Source organism: Danio rerio, chromosome 7 (genome assembly GCF_052040795.2).
Source record: "Danio rerio strain M-AB ecotype USA chromosome 7, GRCz13ab, whole genome shotgun sequence".
NCBI classification, from domain to species: domain Eukaryota; kingdom Metazoa; phylum Chordata; class Actinopteri; order Cypriniformes; family Danionidae; genus Danio; species Danio rerio.
In genome coordinates, this window is record NC_141027.1 from 32,716,063 (window position 1) to 32,734,533 (window position 18,471).

The window sequence follows — 18,471 nt, forward strand, 5'->3', positions numbered from 1 at the left end:
TAAATCAGTGGTCACCAAACTTGTTCCTGGAGGGCCGATGTCCTGCAGATTTTAGCTCCAACCCTAATCAAACACACCTGAACAAGCTAATCAAGGTCTTACTAGGTATGCTTAAAACATCCTGGCAGGTGGGTTGAGGCAAGTTGGAGCTAAACCCTGCAGGGACACCGGCCCTCCTGGACCGAGATTGGTGACCCCTGATCTAAATAAAACCTTTGCATGAGCACTGTGAACTCTTGCTTTTATTTTTATTATTGTGTAAACATACAATCAAAAGCATTACAGCATAGCCAAAACAAAAAAACAGAAAAACAACACACGAAGGTAGAACCAAAAACGTAAGATAGCATTCTTTATTAAATGTTTACATTTAAAAAATTAAACAATACACCCAATGAGCCATGTACCCCAGGAATGTCCATTTACAGAGTTAGTGCCGGTCCTTAATGCTGAAAAGCAGCAATAATATTATCTTCTCGCTCTTCCAACAGGTTGACTAATTGGCAAACTTATTGCGGATGATCTCTCCTCCCTCCACCTCCACCTGCTCATACAGCCACTTGCGGTCGCAGCGGCATTCGACACCACACTTCCGAGAGCCACATTCAGGACATGGATAGAAGCAGCCCATACAGTCCACGTCCAGACAGTCACACAGATCCTTCCCACAGGAGATCAGCATGCCTTTACTGTCATACACTTTACTCTTCAGAGACAGCGACTGTCTGGAGGGACAAGAAAGAAAGTACATCAGGTACAAGATCATTCAGTATTAATGTTTATTTGAATGTCTGAAGTTGCATCCCAAATGATGAACTATACACGTATACACTCAACTGTGTACAGTCATCCAAAATAGAACACTTACGTTTTGGTTATTCAACAGAAATCAAACCATTTCCAAGTCGATGTTTAATGGTGGTCAAATTAATTAAATAAAAAAAAAAAAAAACTATTTTACCAAATAGTATATGCCATTAGAACAACCGTATTCCCCATCGGGGGGTGGCATAATCACTTACGAAGAAGAATTTTGCTCATAAAATACAAAATGAATAAAGTAATAAAGTGTTCAATTTTTCACACTTCTTTTTAATCGGTTAAACAAGTACATCCTCCAGGTATTTAAGGTACACATATTCTTTGTAGAACTTTCAATGTTAATGCACTACTTATACCATGTATACTACAAAATGCATAATTGAATATGATTTAGGATGGATAGGCAAAATTGGGACACAGCACAAGTAATCATACTGCATTTGACTTGGTTGAATACAATGGCAATTCATTTAATTCAAAACAATTTAAACATCACCTGCTACTTTATTAGAGACCCGGTTCAACTGTTCAAATGTCTAATCAGCCAATCACATGGCATGTAGACATAGTGAAGACAGTGTATTGAAACTATGTTCATATGTAGTGTTGGCAAGTTTGGCTACTTTCAAAGACTTAGCTTTTACGGCTTGACTCCCTTAGAAGAGCTGGCTTTTAAGGCTAACGATTTAGTATCACTTGCAGCCTTTTAATTTAGCCCAATTTAGCAATTGTGAATGGTTTGTATGTTCGCAAGCAATCTTTTTGTTCAGTGTTTTGGTACAAGCTTGTTATCAAATTATTCATTTTGCACCAATATTTCTTTTAACAAAAATACCATCATCATTAATGTCTGCATCAGTATTGCACTTAATCATTCATTCCAAATTTGGACTAATCAAAGTCCCTTTAGGGCAAGTCAGTTCACTCGGTGACCATCTATGTTTGAATGGGGAAACATCAAATTCTTCAAAATTGCTTGCCAAGCTTACGATTACATTACATATTAAGAATCACCAATAAGTTTAGGAATAAACAACAAGTGCCTTTTTAGTTTCATTTCTAAACGTTCGAATCACACAAAATCTGCAGAAAATCACATCTGGAGCTAATGATATGCCAAAACAATCTGAATTTGAGTTGTGTAATTTGAAATATTGACAATTGTAATATAATAAATCTGAATTTTTGTGGGTGTTAAAAATTGTTTTGAATTTTAATTTCTTATTTTGAATTTCTTCATTTAAAATTGAATTTCTTAACATGGATATTGAACATCTGAAATTTAAGACAACTGAATTTTTCAAAGCTGAATTTTAATCGTTTTTTTTTTTTTTTCTTTAGTTTGACTTTTCGGTTATTTTCTACTCTTCCCTGTTGATCACCCCTGACTTATTTTCTGCTGAATCTGAATTTCACGATCTGAATTTCTGGTTAAAAATTTTAGGATATTGAACTAGATGTTCTGAATTTTTCAATCTTGAAAACTTGAAACTGTATTTTTACAAACTGGATGAAGTTTGAAAATGCGTCCGTAAAAAATTCTGCCTTGGAAAAATTCAGTTGTCTTAAATTTTAGATGTTCAGTATTCAAGTTATGAAGTTTAAATTCAAATTAAGAAACTAAAATTCAAAATAAGACATTCAAATTTAAAACAGTTTTAACAGCATATCCAAATTCAGATTTATTAAATCACAAATGTCAATAATTCAAATGAACACAATTCAAATTCAGATTGTTTTGGCATATTATTAGCTCCATAGCCCCTCCCCTAGAGAATCCTCAGTCTATAGTGACCGCTGATTGGCTCCTACAGGCAGTGCTTCAATTGCCATATTGACCGTTACACTTTTCCCTATTCAAAACTATACGAGTGCCATGACTTGTGTATTCTATAGTCTTTGGTCAAATACACCACTGGCCTTACCCGTTTATATGATGCAGGAAGGTAATTGCATAAAAATATCCTGGTATCTTTGCAGTAATGTAATATTAAGAACCGTTATGAACATTTTCACAGGATTCATCAGTGCAACACACAAATAGAACTAAATCTATGAAGCCAGGTTACATGGCTTATGAGTGAAGTGACCATATGAAACTGATGTGAATGGCAACTATGATTTAGATCCACACTTGTGTGTTATACTAGAATGTAGTAAAGTATGAATACATTGTATTGGTAAGCTTTCTCAAAGCACATCACTTAATCACTATGTGTTATGCCACTATATGGTGGGGAGGTGCTTTTTTGTGGCTGTCTGAACATATTCAACTACAAGAGTGTGTACATCACAAAAACACTCAAGTGGTCAAAACCGGACAAGCTTAGAAATGTTTTAAATTGGAAGGGCAATTTAAAACATGGCTGGAAGGGCATCCGCTGCATAAAAACTTGCAGGGTAAGTTGGCGGTTCATTCCGCTGTGGCGACCCTGGATTGAAAAAGGGACTAAGCCGACAAGAAAATGAATGAATGTAGTTGTGTGTGGTGAAAGAGATGTGCTCAGGAGTACCAAAAAAATAAGTACCTGTCGATTGAGGAGAGTTTCCCTCCTCCACGTCTCCGATCATTCATGCCTCTGCCCTGTAATACAGAAACAACTGCTGACTGATGTAATTTAAAGCTGAATCACAGCTGTTCCTTTTCAAATTTAACCAATCATTCCAGAAATCAATGCTGTTAACTTCAACATACAAGATTTGAATCTATCACACAGCAAAATCTGAAAATGAGATTTTTCTCCATGACATTAAACGCCAAAAAAGGTGCGAGACGTGTTAATGGCTTGCAGAGAACTGACATAAAGTAAGTGTTATTTATTGCATATTCAGCAGTGCACGTGTTACCTTCATGCTGGAGTCTCTTATAGGTTGTCTTCTGTCCTTCGGTCCAGAAAGTGAAGCAAATCGACTAGAATCGTTGGCATCCTTTGCCACTAATCCTCCTCGGTTTTTCCGCAGCTCGATCTGTAACCAATCAATAAATAACAATAGGGCTTGAATTTCCAGATAGAGTTGGACAAGAAGAATAACTAATGATTTATTTAACTGCTGATTTCAGCGACACACACACACACACCTTTGAACCATCTCCTCCAGAGTTTGAGAAAATAGTCGGCACTGCATCCTCTCTGAGAAACAGTTTTCCATTATAGTCACGGAAGCAGTCAGGCTGAAAATGCTCCGAGCACAAACACGAGTTCTGAGTGGGAACAAAGTTTTTTCTCCCGAGGCTTCGTACCCATTGCTCAGCCAGCTGAGGCTTGCTGATCGGGAACCTGAAGCGAGAGAGAGAGAGAGATGGCAAAGGTGGCCTTACTCCATTAGTTTGTTATTTCCAAAACAGTTTCATCATTTATTTATCAATACATACATTGTCTACAGAAAATTATCATACTCCTTTGAAATAATTGCTTTATTTCCATTATGAATAACTTTTCCAGCCTTTAAAATGGTTTGTAGCCTTCTCCTAACCTGTGGCTTTCTACAACTGTATCCTGAAGGTCTTTTGAAAGCAGGGTGCGAGTAAAGGTGTAAATGTTTGCAAGGTGTGATCATTTTCTATAGGCATTTTATCTATTGCATTCAGAAGTTCTCTGTGCAAATCACCTAGATTTAAAATTCAACCATTTATCATAACAAACTGACCAATCGTATCAGTTGTTACATTTCTAAATTTATTGGAGGCAACAGAACACAAGCATTCAGTTTAACAGTTAACTATGTTGTGGATTTCAAAACATATTTAATAATGATAATATGAAACTATGAATTATTATTGCAATTAACTATGAATTATTATTGCAATTAAATGATGAAATTAAAGCAGTAAGTTAGCACGTGACATAAACAGGTTGAATCTTAATAACAAAGAGCTTAGACTCTACGTTATGCTCTTTGTTAATAAGTAAAGGTTAACATAAATGTTACTGCGCTGTTTTTGTTTATAAGAAAGTTTAAGATTTGTTAGATTAAATCACGTGTTGACTGTGAAACCTCTGTCCGCCACTGAGGTCTCTTATTTAGATGTAACTTGTGCAGCAGCTCGTATTCATGTAAACAATAATGCCTAACACAAAAAAACGCCGTTGTTTTAGTGCTTACCTGTAGAATCGAATCTCTGATCCTTTGACGAACCGATTCGAGCAATCGACAGCTGAACAGGAGATCGGCATGGTTCTGGATTTCTGATAAAAACGTTATTGATGAACGCAAATCAGAATCATTTTACAAACGAGAGCGGCAAAAAGCAGATTCCGTGTTGTGTGCGCATGCGTTGTTATTTGTTTGGCAGCCACCAGACGGCCAGAGAGATCCGTTCTGTTTGTTTCTCCATGAACAAAATACAGCTTTTGCAGATTTCATTGCTCGTTCAATATATACATATAATAAAATAACAATTTATGAATTATAATCATTGTTAATGCTTGCAAAAACGAATGAATAAAAAACATTTAAAAAGTAAAGAGGGTCGTAGTTTATAAACCTTTATTTTGAAGAAAGCCTTAACCGGAAGTTTAACAAACCTTTTCCCAGGTGATTGTGTAGCCTATGGTGGAAGGCATAAATAAGTTCTGAATGGAGCATTTCGAGAAAGATTTAGTTGATGCGCTTAAAGACATTGTCAAGGCAGGAAACTGGCAGTGTGTGGGAGACAAATCTGAATTTAAGTCACCATGCACGAAGTAAGGGCATGTCATTGTCTAAATGCACAGTCTCGGCCACATGATGTTGTTAAACTGTTTTAAAGAATAGCCGAGTCTAAGAAAACAAATCTACTTATTATTTCAAGTGTAATTAATCGAAAAGTATTAAATGTATCTGTTTTGAATAGTTGTCATGCTGAAAATATGGTTTGAAATACACTGTAAAAATGCCGGGGTACAAACAATTCCTTCATGTTGTCCCAACACAACCCGATTAGGTTAACTTAAATGTTTTACATGTTAAAGTGGATTTAACATAAAACAATTAAGTTGTCCCCCCAAAAAACGTAAGAACTGTGTTGTTTCATTTTATTTTAAAGAATTTTGATTAAGCAACAAAGGTCGTTATTTTTGAGTGTAGAAACTGAGATAATTGAAAATGAAATGTGTTTATATCCTCACTGAAAATATATCATAAGTGTAACACTCCGATATTTCCTTAAAATGTGAAAACTCCTAAAGGTTTTACTCAGATGACGGAGAGCATATAGTGCTGGTGCATACAGAGGATGATCGATTCTGGGCTATGGACTCATCGTGCCCACATGAAGGTTAGTTATTACCTAACCCTGGTTAATCTATCTAGTTCTTGCTCTGACTAAGTCTAGAAAGTCAAGACACTGGTTTTGATTTTACTGTCTTTTGATTTAATTTGCTATTAATTAGCTACTTGACTTTGTTTTTGAAATGCAATTTCATTTGTTGTTTAATACGATAAATACATTTTAACAAGTATTTTAAATTGTTGTGCCCTCCAATACAAAAACATGGCCACCTGGTGTCTATTTATGTCTGTCCGAACCCTCCTGCTTTGCTTCCATTTCCACTTGTATAACCATTAGTGCCATCAGTTTAACCATTAGTGCCAGCATAGCTTGGATGCCATTTTTCTGTATTGCATTATTCATTAATATTTATTATTTTTTATTTATGCTTTTGGTTTGCCTTTCTCCGAATTGAGTGATGCTCACTCGACAGATATTGCAAATAAAATGAAAATTATATCTTTATTCAGTCACCCTCATGTTGCATCTAACCTGTTGGAACACAAAAGAAGAGATTTTGAAAATTTTGGGTTTCCGAACAGTATTGATGACCACTGATATCTACTGCATGGGCATTGTTTTCTTTTTCTCAAAACACATTCATACATGTTGAGTTTTATATATATATATATATATATATATATATATATATATATATATATATATATATATATATATATATACATATATATACATATATATAGTTATTATAGATAGATAGATAGATGGATAGATATTTATAGATTTATCTTTATAACTTTCTGATTTAGTGAAATAAATAGTTCATATTTATTTGTTCAATCTCATTTGTACATTTTGCATGATTTGCTCATCCCTGAATGAGGGTTAGGAGTGGAGTTTGGGGTCACACTTTCCTTTTAAAAAATCTGATATTTTCATACGAATGAATTGCAGTATGTAAAACAGTTATGTTTAGGTTAAGAGTAAAAATCTTTTGATAAAGTGCAAAACTGTTAAATATGATTTCTTTGTGAAAACATGAAAGAAAACTTTAATACAGTAAAATAACTTTTAGTTAATTGTCGTAGGATATGAATATTATGAGTTATTGCTCAACAGGTGGCCCACTTGAGCAAGGGGATATTGAGGATCTGGGCAATGGGAAACTGGCATTGATTTGCCCATGGCATTACTTCGATTTCAGCCTTGAAACTGGTTCCTCTTCCTCTGGCCTACAGGTAAGATTTTATATTAAAAGGATATTTCATCCAAAATTGAAAACATTGTCACTCACCCCTCATGCCACATTCAAACCTGTATGAATTTAATGATTTCTGTCAAACTTAAAAAAAGAAAAGAATGTTCTCTCAGTGGGTTTTTCCCACTTAAAAATGTTGGTGCTCGCTATTATTGTTTAGGTGACAACATTATACTGTACATTTTGTATTCTGCAGTAGAAAGTTAATTATACTCATCAATATGATTAAATAGTTTCAATTTTGGGGTGAAATATCCATGGAATGTAAAGTGATCAAACTGTCAGTCAGCATTCTTGATGTACTTTTGATTATTTTTGCCAGAATCAAGTGTATGATGTGCGTGTCCTGGATGGAAAAGTGTATATAAACACTCAAAACACACTGTCCCTCTGTCCCATCCCAGTGACAAAGATAACCCACCAAGGTAAGCAGTTGGAGAGCATATACAGTGCTCAGCATATATAAGTACAGCCCTCAAAAATCTATCTTTTGAATGAATATTTTAAATAGGAAGTTACGTCAATGCACACATATACATTAGATTAGTCAGTACTGAAGCCAAATCTGGAGCTAATCTAACAAAAAAAACTTACGATACCCTTCCAAAAACTAGTACACCCTAAATTATGTTATAGAAAAATAATTTTTAAAAAAATTTAAAAAGAGGAAAAATTAAAAAAAAAAAGTTAAAAATATTTAAAAATTAGTTGACATTTTGTGTTTTTTTGGCAATATTTTGCTTAAATTTATATGCATTATTTTTCTATTCCTATGTTTGATGGCAAAAAATATTGTAATAAATATATCTGTTTAATAAATCTGTTTAGTTCAAATGCACCAAAATACATTGCCTTTATTTACTGAGAAACCAATAAAAATATGCATTTTTAAATTGGGGTCTGCTAATTTATGCTAAATATTTATTGTTAATTTATATTATTGTTGTACACAATACATGTATGTGATTTTCCTTGTAGACAGTTTGCCCATGGAAATAAACTCTGCTGAAAACACCCTTTGCATGTGGGCCACCAAAATCCTTCACACACCAGACCCACAGGAAAAGGTTTGGAAATATCCTTTAAATAAACCGTATCATCCACCACAGCAGTTTCATCAGACTGCTCTTCTGATTAATCATCACAAGACTTCTGCTTGTTTGTTTTTCTGTGATTTGTAGGTTTCACTGACCAAGATGGTACAAGATAACTGGAACAGTGGGAAAATAACAGAAACCGGGAAGGCTAGCCCTCCTGCACAGCCCAGCAGAAAAGACAATCTGACTGTCGTGGAGCCTGGAAAAATCAAACGGGGCAAAGGCGGCACTTTGGTAAACTTTGTTCTTTTTAGACACTATAACACATCTGCTCTGAGAAGTGAAATAAAGAATGGTGACATAAAGACTAGAATACACAATTATATATATTAATTAAATATTCATTTCATTTTTGTAGTTTTATTGTTAATATGCTGTGAAACAATAACACTGAGACAAGTGGTATTTTCCCAAATATTAACATGTATTTATGATTTTATACAACATTTGAAAAAACATGTATATAACATAGAGCAGGGCTATTCAATTGGCAGCCCACGGGCCGAACTTGGCCCCCGAGGTAATTTGTTCCGGCCCTCTAAATAGTGTGACCAAGACATCAAAGATTTAATATTAATATTAAATTTATTAAACATATTAAATATAATTCAGTGGAAAAACGGCCGCTATAGTTATGAAGTGACGTGCGTCTGGTCAATACAGCACAAGCAGCAGTTGAAGGCTGCGCAGAACATGAGTCACCTGACATTAAGCGAGTGGCACAAGCAGCCGAAAACATTTGGATACTTAAGCCAATAGGCTTCTTAACGCCGCATTTCTGTTGCACGGAATGAAACTGCTGCAACTAAACAAAGTTATGCCACCTGTGCACTAGTTTAAAGTTCAGAGCTTACCGAGGCTAATACACACGCACACTGGTTTAACTATAGCAGCAGGCCATTTACATATTGTGTCTTTTCCGCGCACAAGTTCATTTTTTTCAATGTAAGAATATATGCCAATATGTGCGCGCAAGCGGAGCAATGCACTGACGCGTCCTAGACGCACTCAGTAGAAAACATCTTACGCTGTAGTGGTGAGAGTTGTGCGTGGCTTTCAGTGCTATGTAAACAAGTGATATGTTAGAATCATTAAAATGATTATGTATGTACGAACGCCGATAAAAAACAACAACACAATTAAATACCTAATATAAAGCTTACATTTACATTAGACGTGATAACAATGAAACTATTAATATTCTTCAGACTATATAATCGTGCAACCAAAATCTATAAATGTTGCATCACTAATTGTTACGCAGTTTAAAACATAACATATGAATGTGTCTGAATGTAGAAGAAGCCTACTTGAGCAATACACTGATTTTGTTGTGCTTTGAAATACAACATTTGGATATGTTTGTAAAAAAAGTCACATTGTACTATGCACTGTAGTTTTTAAAATACGACATATTAACATTTTAATCTAGAAAATTTCAACGTGGGTGTCTTAAGGAGCAAAAATACAACACATTGGCTCTTATAAGCTGTTTTGTCATGACTCATCACTGCAAGTCCCTTTATTTGGGAAGCTTTTCATGAACTGGCTCCCATGACAAACTAATTGAATATTCCTGACATAGAGTGAATTGCATTTTAAACACAACATTGACAGTTTTTTTTTTTGGTCAACAAAATATTTTGAAAAAAACACACTAGATCAGAACATTAGCTGAATGTATCTGTTTTTTGAACATAGATTTTTTTTCCATTTAGGAAAATTCAGTGATCCATTTCATAAAGTCACTTGCATCCATTCTCAATGAGTCAGATTTGTTTGATGTTTCAGTTAATTACTTAAATTGGACTTGTCACTTCTGGCTGTATTAGTGTCATGTTTATTTATCCATGACGAGCCTAAACCAGCCCAAGGTGCAATTACATTATTTAATTAGCGTCATTGCAGTGCTAAACATGTTGACGAGCACTTTGTGTCATATTTTTCATCAACAACAGAAAAAAATATTCTTTTGATTGGCAAAAACTATGACATTTTGTCAACAAATTAAAACACTGGACCACTAAACCAGCCTTATGTTGCACATGTATGTTATTGGCAAAGGTCAAAAATACATTATACTGTATTATACTGTTATTTAAAATTCATGCTCCTTGAAGATAGTTAGTAAATTTATTTCTGTAAATATATTAAAAAAATTTTTTTTGATTGTTATCGTGCATTGCTAAGCTCTTAAAGGTGCACTATGCTGACTTAGCATGTCTCTTAAATATCTGCAGACATATAGTTTTTTATGCTTTTAGAGCTTACATAAAGCACCCTTATTGTAGACAAATTTAAAAGATATTTACTTTATATTTAGATTTTTTTAAACCCTCCAAATAGTTGTACCTCAGCCAAAATTGTCCTATCCTAACAGAGTATACATCAACAGGACAATTGTTTATTCAACTTAGATATGTATAAATCTATGCATGTATAAATATCCATTTAAAAAAAAATGACACTTATGATTTAGATCTTGTGTAATGTAGCCTACATGTATACCGATCTGCTCGGCAGGAAATAAGTAACAACTTGCTGCATGCAAAAAAAAAAAAACTATGTGTGGGAGAAGAAAAGCTAAGAGCAGCTATAAATAAATTTGAAGCACACCTGGAATGCACTTCTACACAAAAGACTTATTCTTTAGCGAAGATATCGTTCATCAGAATGGCATCAGTGATGTTTACAGATCACACTGAAATCGCAGATTACATTCAGACGATTTGCTTTTTAGTAATAAGCCAGTATTATTTTTAATTTAAGTTAGACAGTCTAAGCTAGAAGCATCTGCCCTATACAGTAAACTTGCAACAACAATCTCTTGTTTGGCAAGTATTATAAATGTAAGTAATTCTTCTGTATTGAAGTCGGAATTTATTAAACGTCTGTCACAAAAACGCAAAATGAATGCACAGATAATTGGCTTTAATGATAATACTTATATGACCAAATGGTGGAGTATTTTTAAGGGAAAAATGTATAATTGTGGCAGATCATCACACTTGGGAACTGATGTCACAGCCTGTTCGTCCACAAATAAACAATTAAAACTGTGTGTTTGTCTGATGTAGGAATATCACGGCAAGGAAATTCTTATATGTGAATACTAAATGAATGGTTATGTGCACAATTAAAATGAGAGCATATTATGGCAAGTTTACTGTATAGGGCAGTATCCGATGCTTTTAGTTTAGAAGTGTATTAAAGGTGGTCAATACTACTGGCATATTAATAAAAAGCAAATCGTCTCTGATGGCGAAGATCACCCTTACTGTGATCAGTAACCATGACTGACAACATGACATGACTGGCATTTTGATTAACAACAAATCTGCTTAAAAAAAGTCTTTTGCTCTTTCTCAGAATTAGGATTTATTTATACCTGCTCTTGTTTTTTTTTTCGTCTCCCACACATTAACATTTTTGGACATTTAATGAGGTATGCAGCAAATAATTGCTCATGTCCTTCCAGGTAGATCAGTTACAGCTGTTCTCACCTCACGTTTCATTCTTTTTACACATATAGCCATCCTAAACATTTACATTTCATTTTTATTTGTTGAGGAAATTGTCATTGTTTTAGAATAATATTTTCCATAAGGGTGTTTCTAAGGGTGTTCTCCAGGGGGTATACAGTATGATGAGCAAATTGAGTAGATTTAGTTGACTAAATGCAAATGAAACGTGGTTGACAAAAACTACAATACAGAAGACTAAAATATGGCTTAAATTAAATGGCATTTTCATGTTAATTTAGTTTAGTTAATAAAGAATAAGACTGAAACTGAATTAAAATTGCTGTCAAAATGAACATTGTGTTATTGAAAAAATCAAAACTTTTTAATGTCAGTTTTGCTCACACTGTAGTTCTAAAATTGACTCAGAATATCAAACATCCTTTACATTTTCTGATTCTGTTGAAGCACAGATTGAAGCCAAAAAAGTGACCATCATACACTGTGATTTTTTTGTGATCATATTTCTTGTCCACTCTAGATCTGTTCCAAAAAATCAAACCAAAAAAAAAAAAAAAGTCATACAGTATAATTCCAGTCTTAACCCTTGTGAACACATATATACACACTATACACCAGAGGAACATTCCTAACAGTACACTTTACTCTACTTTAAGTGTTAAAGTAAAATTTGTTTGTGTTCCACCAGGCGAGTCGGATTGCCTTACTGCACTCTCTTGCTAATATAGAGCAGTGGGCAATAGACCTGTCCTGGGACGTGATAGCGAGATTTTCTACTTTTAGATTGAGCACTGGAGAGCCATTACCTCACCAGTTCTTCGATGACTTTGTCAAAGTTGCGGGAGATGAAGCTAAGGTTTGTGTGTTGATTTTTAATTTATTTAGGCTAAATTCAAAATAATCTATATTAACCTGACATCACTTTCTCCATCGCAGCATTATCAGTTACTAGAGCAAAGGATTACAGAACTTGGCAGCTTCTTTGGTGCTCTGCCAGTCCACAATGGTCAGTGTTTTTTATGATTTTGACCCTTTTACTTAAAACAAGGTGGTGTAAGATGTTCAATCTTTCTCTTTATGCTTTTAAAAGGTTTATGGCAGTCTGCAACAGATACATCTCATGACGTTTTGTCAAGATTAGCTATAGTGCACATGGTTCATGAGGCCAGGTAAGACATTTCATGCCTGACAGTTATTTTCATGTATGCATGTCGATGTATTTGGTCATATATTTGCTTTGTTTTTGAACAGGGGTTTAGATGTTCATCCTCAGACGCTGTCTCGCTTCGCCGCGCAGGGAGACCAGAGCTCGGTGAAGGTGTTGGAGGTGATTTATGCAGATGAGATCACACATGTGGCTGCCGGGCTGAGATGGTTTACATACATCTGCTCAAAAGAAGGAAAAGTAAGAGATTTAACAGCTCAGATTTCTTTACCTATAAACAGATCATTTCAAATGGTTGATGAAGCTTTCTGGAAGTGATCTTGTTGACAGTTTCTAAAATGGTCTTTCTTAATTAGCTTTTTCACCCTTTAAGCCCTTGAATCAAAGTAAAATATCTTAAGTTTATAAAGTCATGGATTTAAAGTTGCATGCATCTAAAAAAAAGGTTATCTTCCTCTGTATTTTTGTTTTTCAGTACATTTATTCCATTCTTGCACTTTGCTTTATTTGCAATTATTCATTCAGTTTCTTTTCGACTAAGTCCCTTTATTAATCTGGGGTCACCACAGCAGAATGAACCACCAACTTATCCAGCACATGTTTTTTGCAGTGGATGACCTTCCAACTGCAACCCAGCACTGGGAAACACCCATACACTCTTATTTACACACATACACTACAGACAATTTAGCTGATCCAATTCACCTGTACCGCATGTCTTTGGACTGTGGGGGAAACCGGAGCACCCAGAGGAAACTTACGCCAACACGGGGAGAACATGCAAACGCCACACAGAAATGCCCACTGAACCAGCCAAGGCTCGAACCAGTGACCTTCTTGCTGTGAGGTGACAGCACTACTTACTGCGCCACCTTGTCGCCTGCTTTATTTGCATTTTTAATTTTAATTTTATTTTAGAAAAGTGTGTTTATTAATATTATAATTAACCCTAGACCAAAAAACTAGTCATAAGTGTCGATTTATTACATTTGGATATAAATTTTTAAAATAAATAAATAGGCTTTCTGTTGATGTTTTATACTTTGTTATGAAAAGGCAATATTGGCTGAGACAGCTATTGGAAACATTGAATCTGAGGGTTAAATAAAAAGCAAACTACCAAGATAATCGCAAAATCAAACATTGAGATAAAATCAAAATTTTTATTTTCATATATTTACAGTAGAATATGTGCATATCTTCATGTAACTTGATCTTTACTTAATTTTATTATGATTTTTTGTATAAAAGAAAATGTATAATTTTAACCCATACTATGTACAAAATATACCTGTGACATATCTTTTGCCCAGGGGCACATATCAATATTTATTCATTTTTAAAAACTGTTATTATGTTATTATTATCAAATTAACTTTAATTTTAAAAGCCCCATGAAATTAAAATAAAAAAATAATTAGATATTAGTTTCAGTCTGTTAGTTTTAAGAACATTTATATATTGGTGTGCTCCAAAACTCCAAAAATGCCAAAAAAAAATGCAAAAAAAGTGCTCCAAAATTCACGCTTAGGAGATATAAAACTGATATAAACTTGTAAAACTTGCAGTTTGTCACTTCCATCTAAATAGGTCAATGATTTTTTCATGTCACCTCATACTTTTTTACTCACACTGTAAAAAATTTGACCTTAAATTCACAGTAAATTACTGGCTAATAATTGCATTACTTTCACAGTAAATTACTGTATGTAAATTCACAGTAAATTATTGTGAGGTAGTTCACAGTAATTTACTGTGGTTTTGTCACATTAAATTATTGTGAAATTACAACCATATATTGTAACTTTACAGTAGATAATAAAGTCCGTTACTGTAATTTCACAGTATTATCTTGTAGAATTAACTATATTTTACTGTGAATTTGCAAAACGATTACTGTGATTTAGCAGTAGGTTGCAGTTTAAATACCTGATTTAACTGTAAAGCAATTTTAGGTCACACAAAAATGAAAATTCTATCTTGATTTACTCACCCTCAGGTTGTTCCAGCTCTGTTAAAAATGTTTTTTTTTTTGTTAAACACAGGAATAAAAATATCAAATATTCCTCTTTGTGTCCAAACAACCTGAGGATGCGTAAATGACGACAGAATCTTCATTATTGGGTGATCTGAAAAGAATCTAAAATCAAAATAAAAACAAACACACATACATTTTACAGATTTATTTAACAGCTTAATGACATCTGTGTAAACATTTCAGAAAACTTTCAAAAGGTGAAGCCTCAAAAAATACTATAAGAACATAAGAACAAAAAAATCTGACATCATATGTAGCATACATATAAAAAGCAGTGCTTCAGAGTGCGCTCTCTCTCTCATTTTATATATATATATATATATATATATATATATATATATATATATATATATATATATACATATATACACACATGAGAGAGAGAGAGAGAGACAAAACTTCTTGCTAAATTAGGTAGTCGTCTATTCAAGGTCAATTATTTTCCTGATAATTTTACACACTTGCTGGTTGATGTGTCTTCTCTGCTTCTTTGACTTCGTCTGTCTTCCATCTCCAAACTGGTGCCCAAAAAGCACCTATAAGCAAAAGAGCAGACAAACAGTTAGCTTCATACAACACTACTGGGACACTACTGCTGCACTACAGAGCAAAATTACTGTTAGCTCAGTTTGAACATGCTGACAATACTGTAGCTCAGTCAAACTGCAATCATTTAAACAAAAACATCTGAAAAACATTTCCATCACAAACACACAATCAAGAACAGTCCAACAACAAATAGTGGTTTTAATGACCTAGGCAGAGCATTTTAAAACAGTTGATTTGATTTACACCTTCTGTTTACAGACTATAATCTAATGCTGGGTTCACACTTATTGCAAAGTTAACACATGCATCACAGTACTTGCTCTTGAATACTAGCAGGATGTTTCTTGCATCAAGCTAATTTTTCATGATTTGAATATTAGGAAAATTTTGCAAAAAAAAACTTGATTGAAGTGATATAGCACTTGTGTTGTATTCATTTCAATCAAGTTTTTTGCAAATATTCCAAATATTTTTCAACGTTTTTTGAGTTTCACTTAATTTGTGCTGCCCGGTAAAAAATTCCCACTATTTATGCATTTGCAATGACTTGCATGTAATCCACTCACCTGAATAGGTAACTTCACATATGGTATAAGAGCCCCATCCTTTTAAAGACAGCTTCCCCTCTGGTCTCCAGCACAGACAAAAAAATTGTGTCTGCAACACGGCCCTTTATAACAAGGGGACAAGGGGAGTCATGACTTGTGCTCCTATACATTACTTGTTTAACCCCCCCAAAACAAGTCCTCAGTTACAATATTTATTGTAGACATTACCTTAAATTCCAGAGTGCAAAAGGCATCTTCAGCATACTTCAGTTTCAGACCAGATTCAAAGTCAGTTGTGAAATCCAGGTGAGGTCCCATGACCACTCGACCCTCCGAGTCCAAGGAATAAGACTAAAAGGGGGAAAGAAGGACTAAATTAGAGGTGTTTGTGAATAATTACATTTTTTGTAGAAACAAAGTTGACATTCCATGCTCTGCCTATTAAAAACCAAGCAAACAAACACACATGCCCAGTAAAATTGCTAATAAAAATAAAAACTATAGTTTAAAAAAATCTTTGTCTAATATTTACTACTACTGGAGGTACTGGTGGAACTTCTGGAAGAAAAAAAAGAGTTTGTACAAGAAACTGCTCACAACAAATCTGTGAAAAACCTGACATTTAAAAATCTAATAAAAATGAGGAAGGCATCAACATTACCTTTAATAATCAAGCGAGGGTTGATTGGTAGCATCAGTGTTTCAACATCAATGGCTGCAAAAAAATATGAATATAATAAGATTAGAATAAGACTCAACCTAACACACGCACACACATACTCTCTCTCTCTCTCTCTCTCTCTCTCTCTCTCTCTCTCTCTATATATATATATATATATATATATATATATATATATATATATATAGGTTTAGATTGTGATAATGAATTTTGGTTATATTTGTGTGCTCAGAATTTACACTCACCTCACACTTCAGCTATTATCAGGTACACCTGAACACCAAAAAATAAAATCTACAGTTAGTGACAATATACAATTAGTTCTCATTAGTAAATGTTAGCACTGCATTAACACCAGTGAGAAATATACAATATGTACTGTGTTAGTGTTAGTTTAAAATAATACAACTGAATTGTATTATAAGCCTCGTTTAATAAAACAGTTAAGACTTGTTTCATAATGAGTTTAGTTTATTTAAATAACTTAACGTTAACGTTACAGTGAACAAAATTAACGTACATGATGGTGACTAACCGTAACGTTAACTTAAGAGAAGGTCAGAGCTTACCTTAACTTTAGTCATTTCACCTTTACTTCAGTCTTGTACTGAAACAGAAAATGCAGTTAACAAGAAGTTAATTAAAGAAAATTCCCTTTCTTTTTTCAGGAACTAACGTTAACGTTATGCTAATACCTCAGAAAACACTACAATCACCATCTGGCGTCGTTAATTTCTTGTTTTAAAAAAAGGCGCGCTTAAACCCTGTACGTGCGAGTACAACTGAAGTACTCGGTAAATTCCTGTTAAATGACATGCACTATACAGAAATACACATACAACAATCATTTAACGGACAAAAGTCATATATTAACACTTACCGAGGATGAATCCGTTGGGTGAAGAGACGACGCGTTGTCTGTGGTGATGGCGCTTGTTAGCGGTTGAGTCGAGTCAGTTCTGTTCAATGAATCGGCTCCTTTAAGTGAACAGTAAAGAGTTGAATTCGGCTCCTTTAAGTGAACAGTAAAGAGTCGAATTCGCCTGAAAACGATTCCGTTTTGTATAATATTGTAAGACGCAAACATATAATTCATTAATATTTCATCATATTGCTTGGTTCGTGTACTGCTTGTACACGAATTGCTTGTTGATGACTATGAGCTCATGAACACGTCTGATAAAATATCTGAATCTGATTCAATGTCACACGAGTCCTGAACCGAAGCAGTGCAAAAGTAATATATTGATTGAAATATAAAGTTAATTATTTTCTTCGCCATTCAAAATATTACATATCTCTGATTTTAACAATAAGAATAAAGTTCGTTTGGAGTGTATTAAGAATTATTATTTTTTCCTCCCAGGATTCATTTCGCACCAAGCTGCATCAAGCTGTAATGGTGGATGAGAAGGCACATAATATTATAAATATTGCTTGTAATATGTAATGAAATAAAGTTTTAACACTTTTTCATGCGAGAATGTAGTTCTTCAAAACTCAAATCTGTGGATTGTTAGTAAAGATTGTGTGTAATTTTAAGTGTGTTTTGCCGGTAGCGGAGATCTTTGACTTCCAGGCGGTAACGGCGCTCATTACTCATGTATCCGCCGAGAGGCGC

The 18,471-nt window shown here is 34.1% G+C and overlaps 3 protein-coding genes and 2 long non-coding RNA genes across 9 annotated transcripts in view; 2 read left to right on the forward strand and 3 right to left on the reverse strand.

Annotated features, from left to right (window-relative positions):
• The window catches only part of fshb (follicle stimulating hormone subunit beta), a 19,603-nt gene extending 18,849 nt beyond the window's left edge, over positions 1-754 (forward strand). Inside the window, exon 4 of the mRNA XM_087259037.1 lies at positions 492-754. Coding sequence (XP_087115163.1) covers positions 492-496 — 5 coding nt within the window. The 3' untranslated portion in view covers positions 497-754. The remainder of the gene's footprint in view (positions 1-491) is intronic.
• si:ch73-314g15.3 overlaps positions 132-18,471 on the forward strand; it is a 20,713-nt gene continuing 2,373 nt past the window's right edge. The window contains exons 1-10 of one of the 5 annotated variants that reach the window (XM_087258936.1): positions 132-754; positions 5,991-6,079; positions 7,154-7,272; positions 7,615-7,717; positions 8,271-8,359; positions 8,474-8,623; positions 12,560-12,727; positions 12,808-12,877; positions 12,962-13,040; positions 13,123-13,276. In XM_087258936.1, the coding sequence (XP_087115062.1) occupies positions 681-754; positions 5,991-6,079; positions 7,154-7,272; positions 7,615-7,717; positions 8,271-8,359; positions 8,474-8,623; positions 12,560-12,727; positions 12,808-12,877; positions 12,962-13,040; positions 13,123-13,276 (1,095 nt within the window). In that variant the 5' untranslated portion in view covers positions 132-680. 5 annotated transcript variants of the gene reach the window in all.
• arl14ep (ARF like GTPase 14 effector protein) lies at positions 340-5,077 on the reverse strand. Its single transcript, NM_001080753.1, is given in 5 exon segments — positions 340-725; positions 3,351-3,406; positions 3,670-3,789; positions 3,902-4,100; positions 4,927-5,077. Coding segments are annotated over 5 exon segments (675 nt in total). The 5' UTR covers positions 4,998-5,077; the 3' UTR covers positions 340-496.
• LOC147836023 (uncharacterized) lies at positions 8,730-14,318 on the reverse strand. The gene is made up of 2 exons (XR_015495818.1): positions 11,334-14,318; positions 8,730-9,951 (listed from the first exon to the last, which is right to left on the reverse strand). It is a non-coding gene; the product is annotated as an uncharacterized LOC147836023 (long non-coding RNA).
• Positions 15,205-17,770, reverse strand: LOC147836024 (uncharacterized). The gene is made up of 7 exons (XR_015495814.1): positions 17,731-17,770; positions 17,420-17,457; positions 17,096-17,123; positions 16,833-16,886; positions 16,400-16,522; positions 16,190-16,293; positions 15,205-15,610 (listed from the first exon to the last, which is right to left on the reverse strand). It is a non-coding gene; the product is annotated as an uncharacterized LOC147836024 (long non-coding RNA).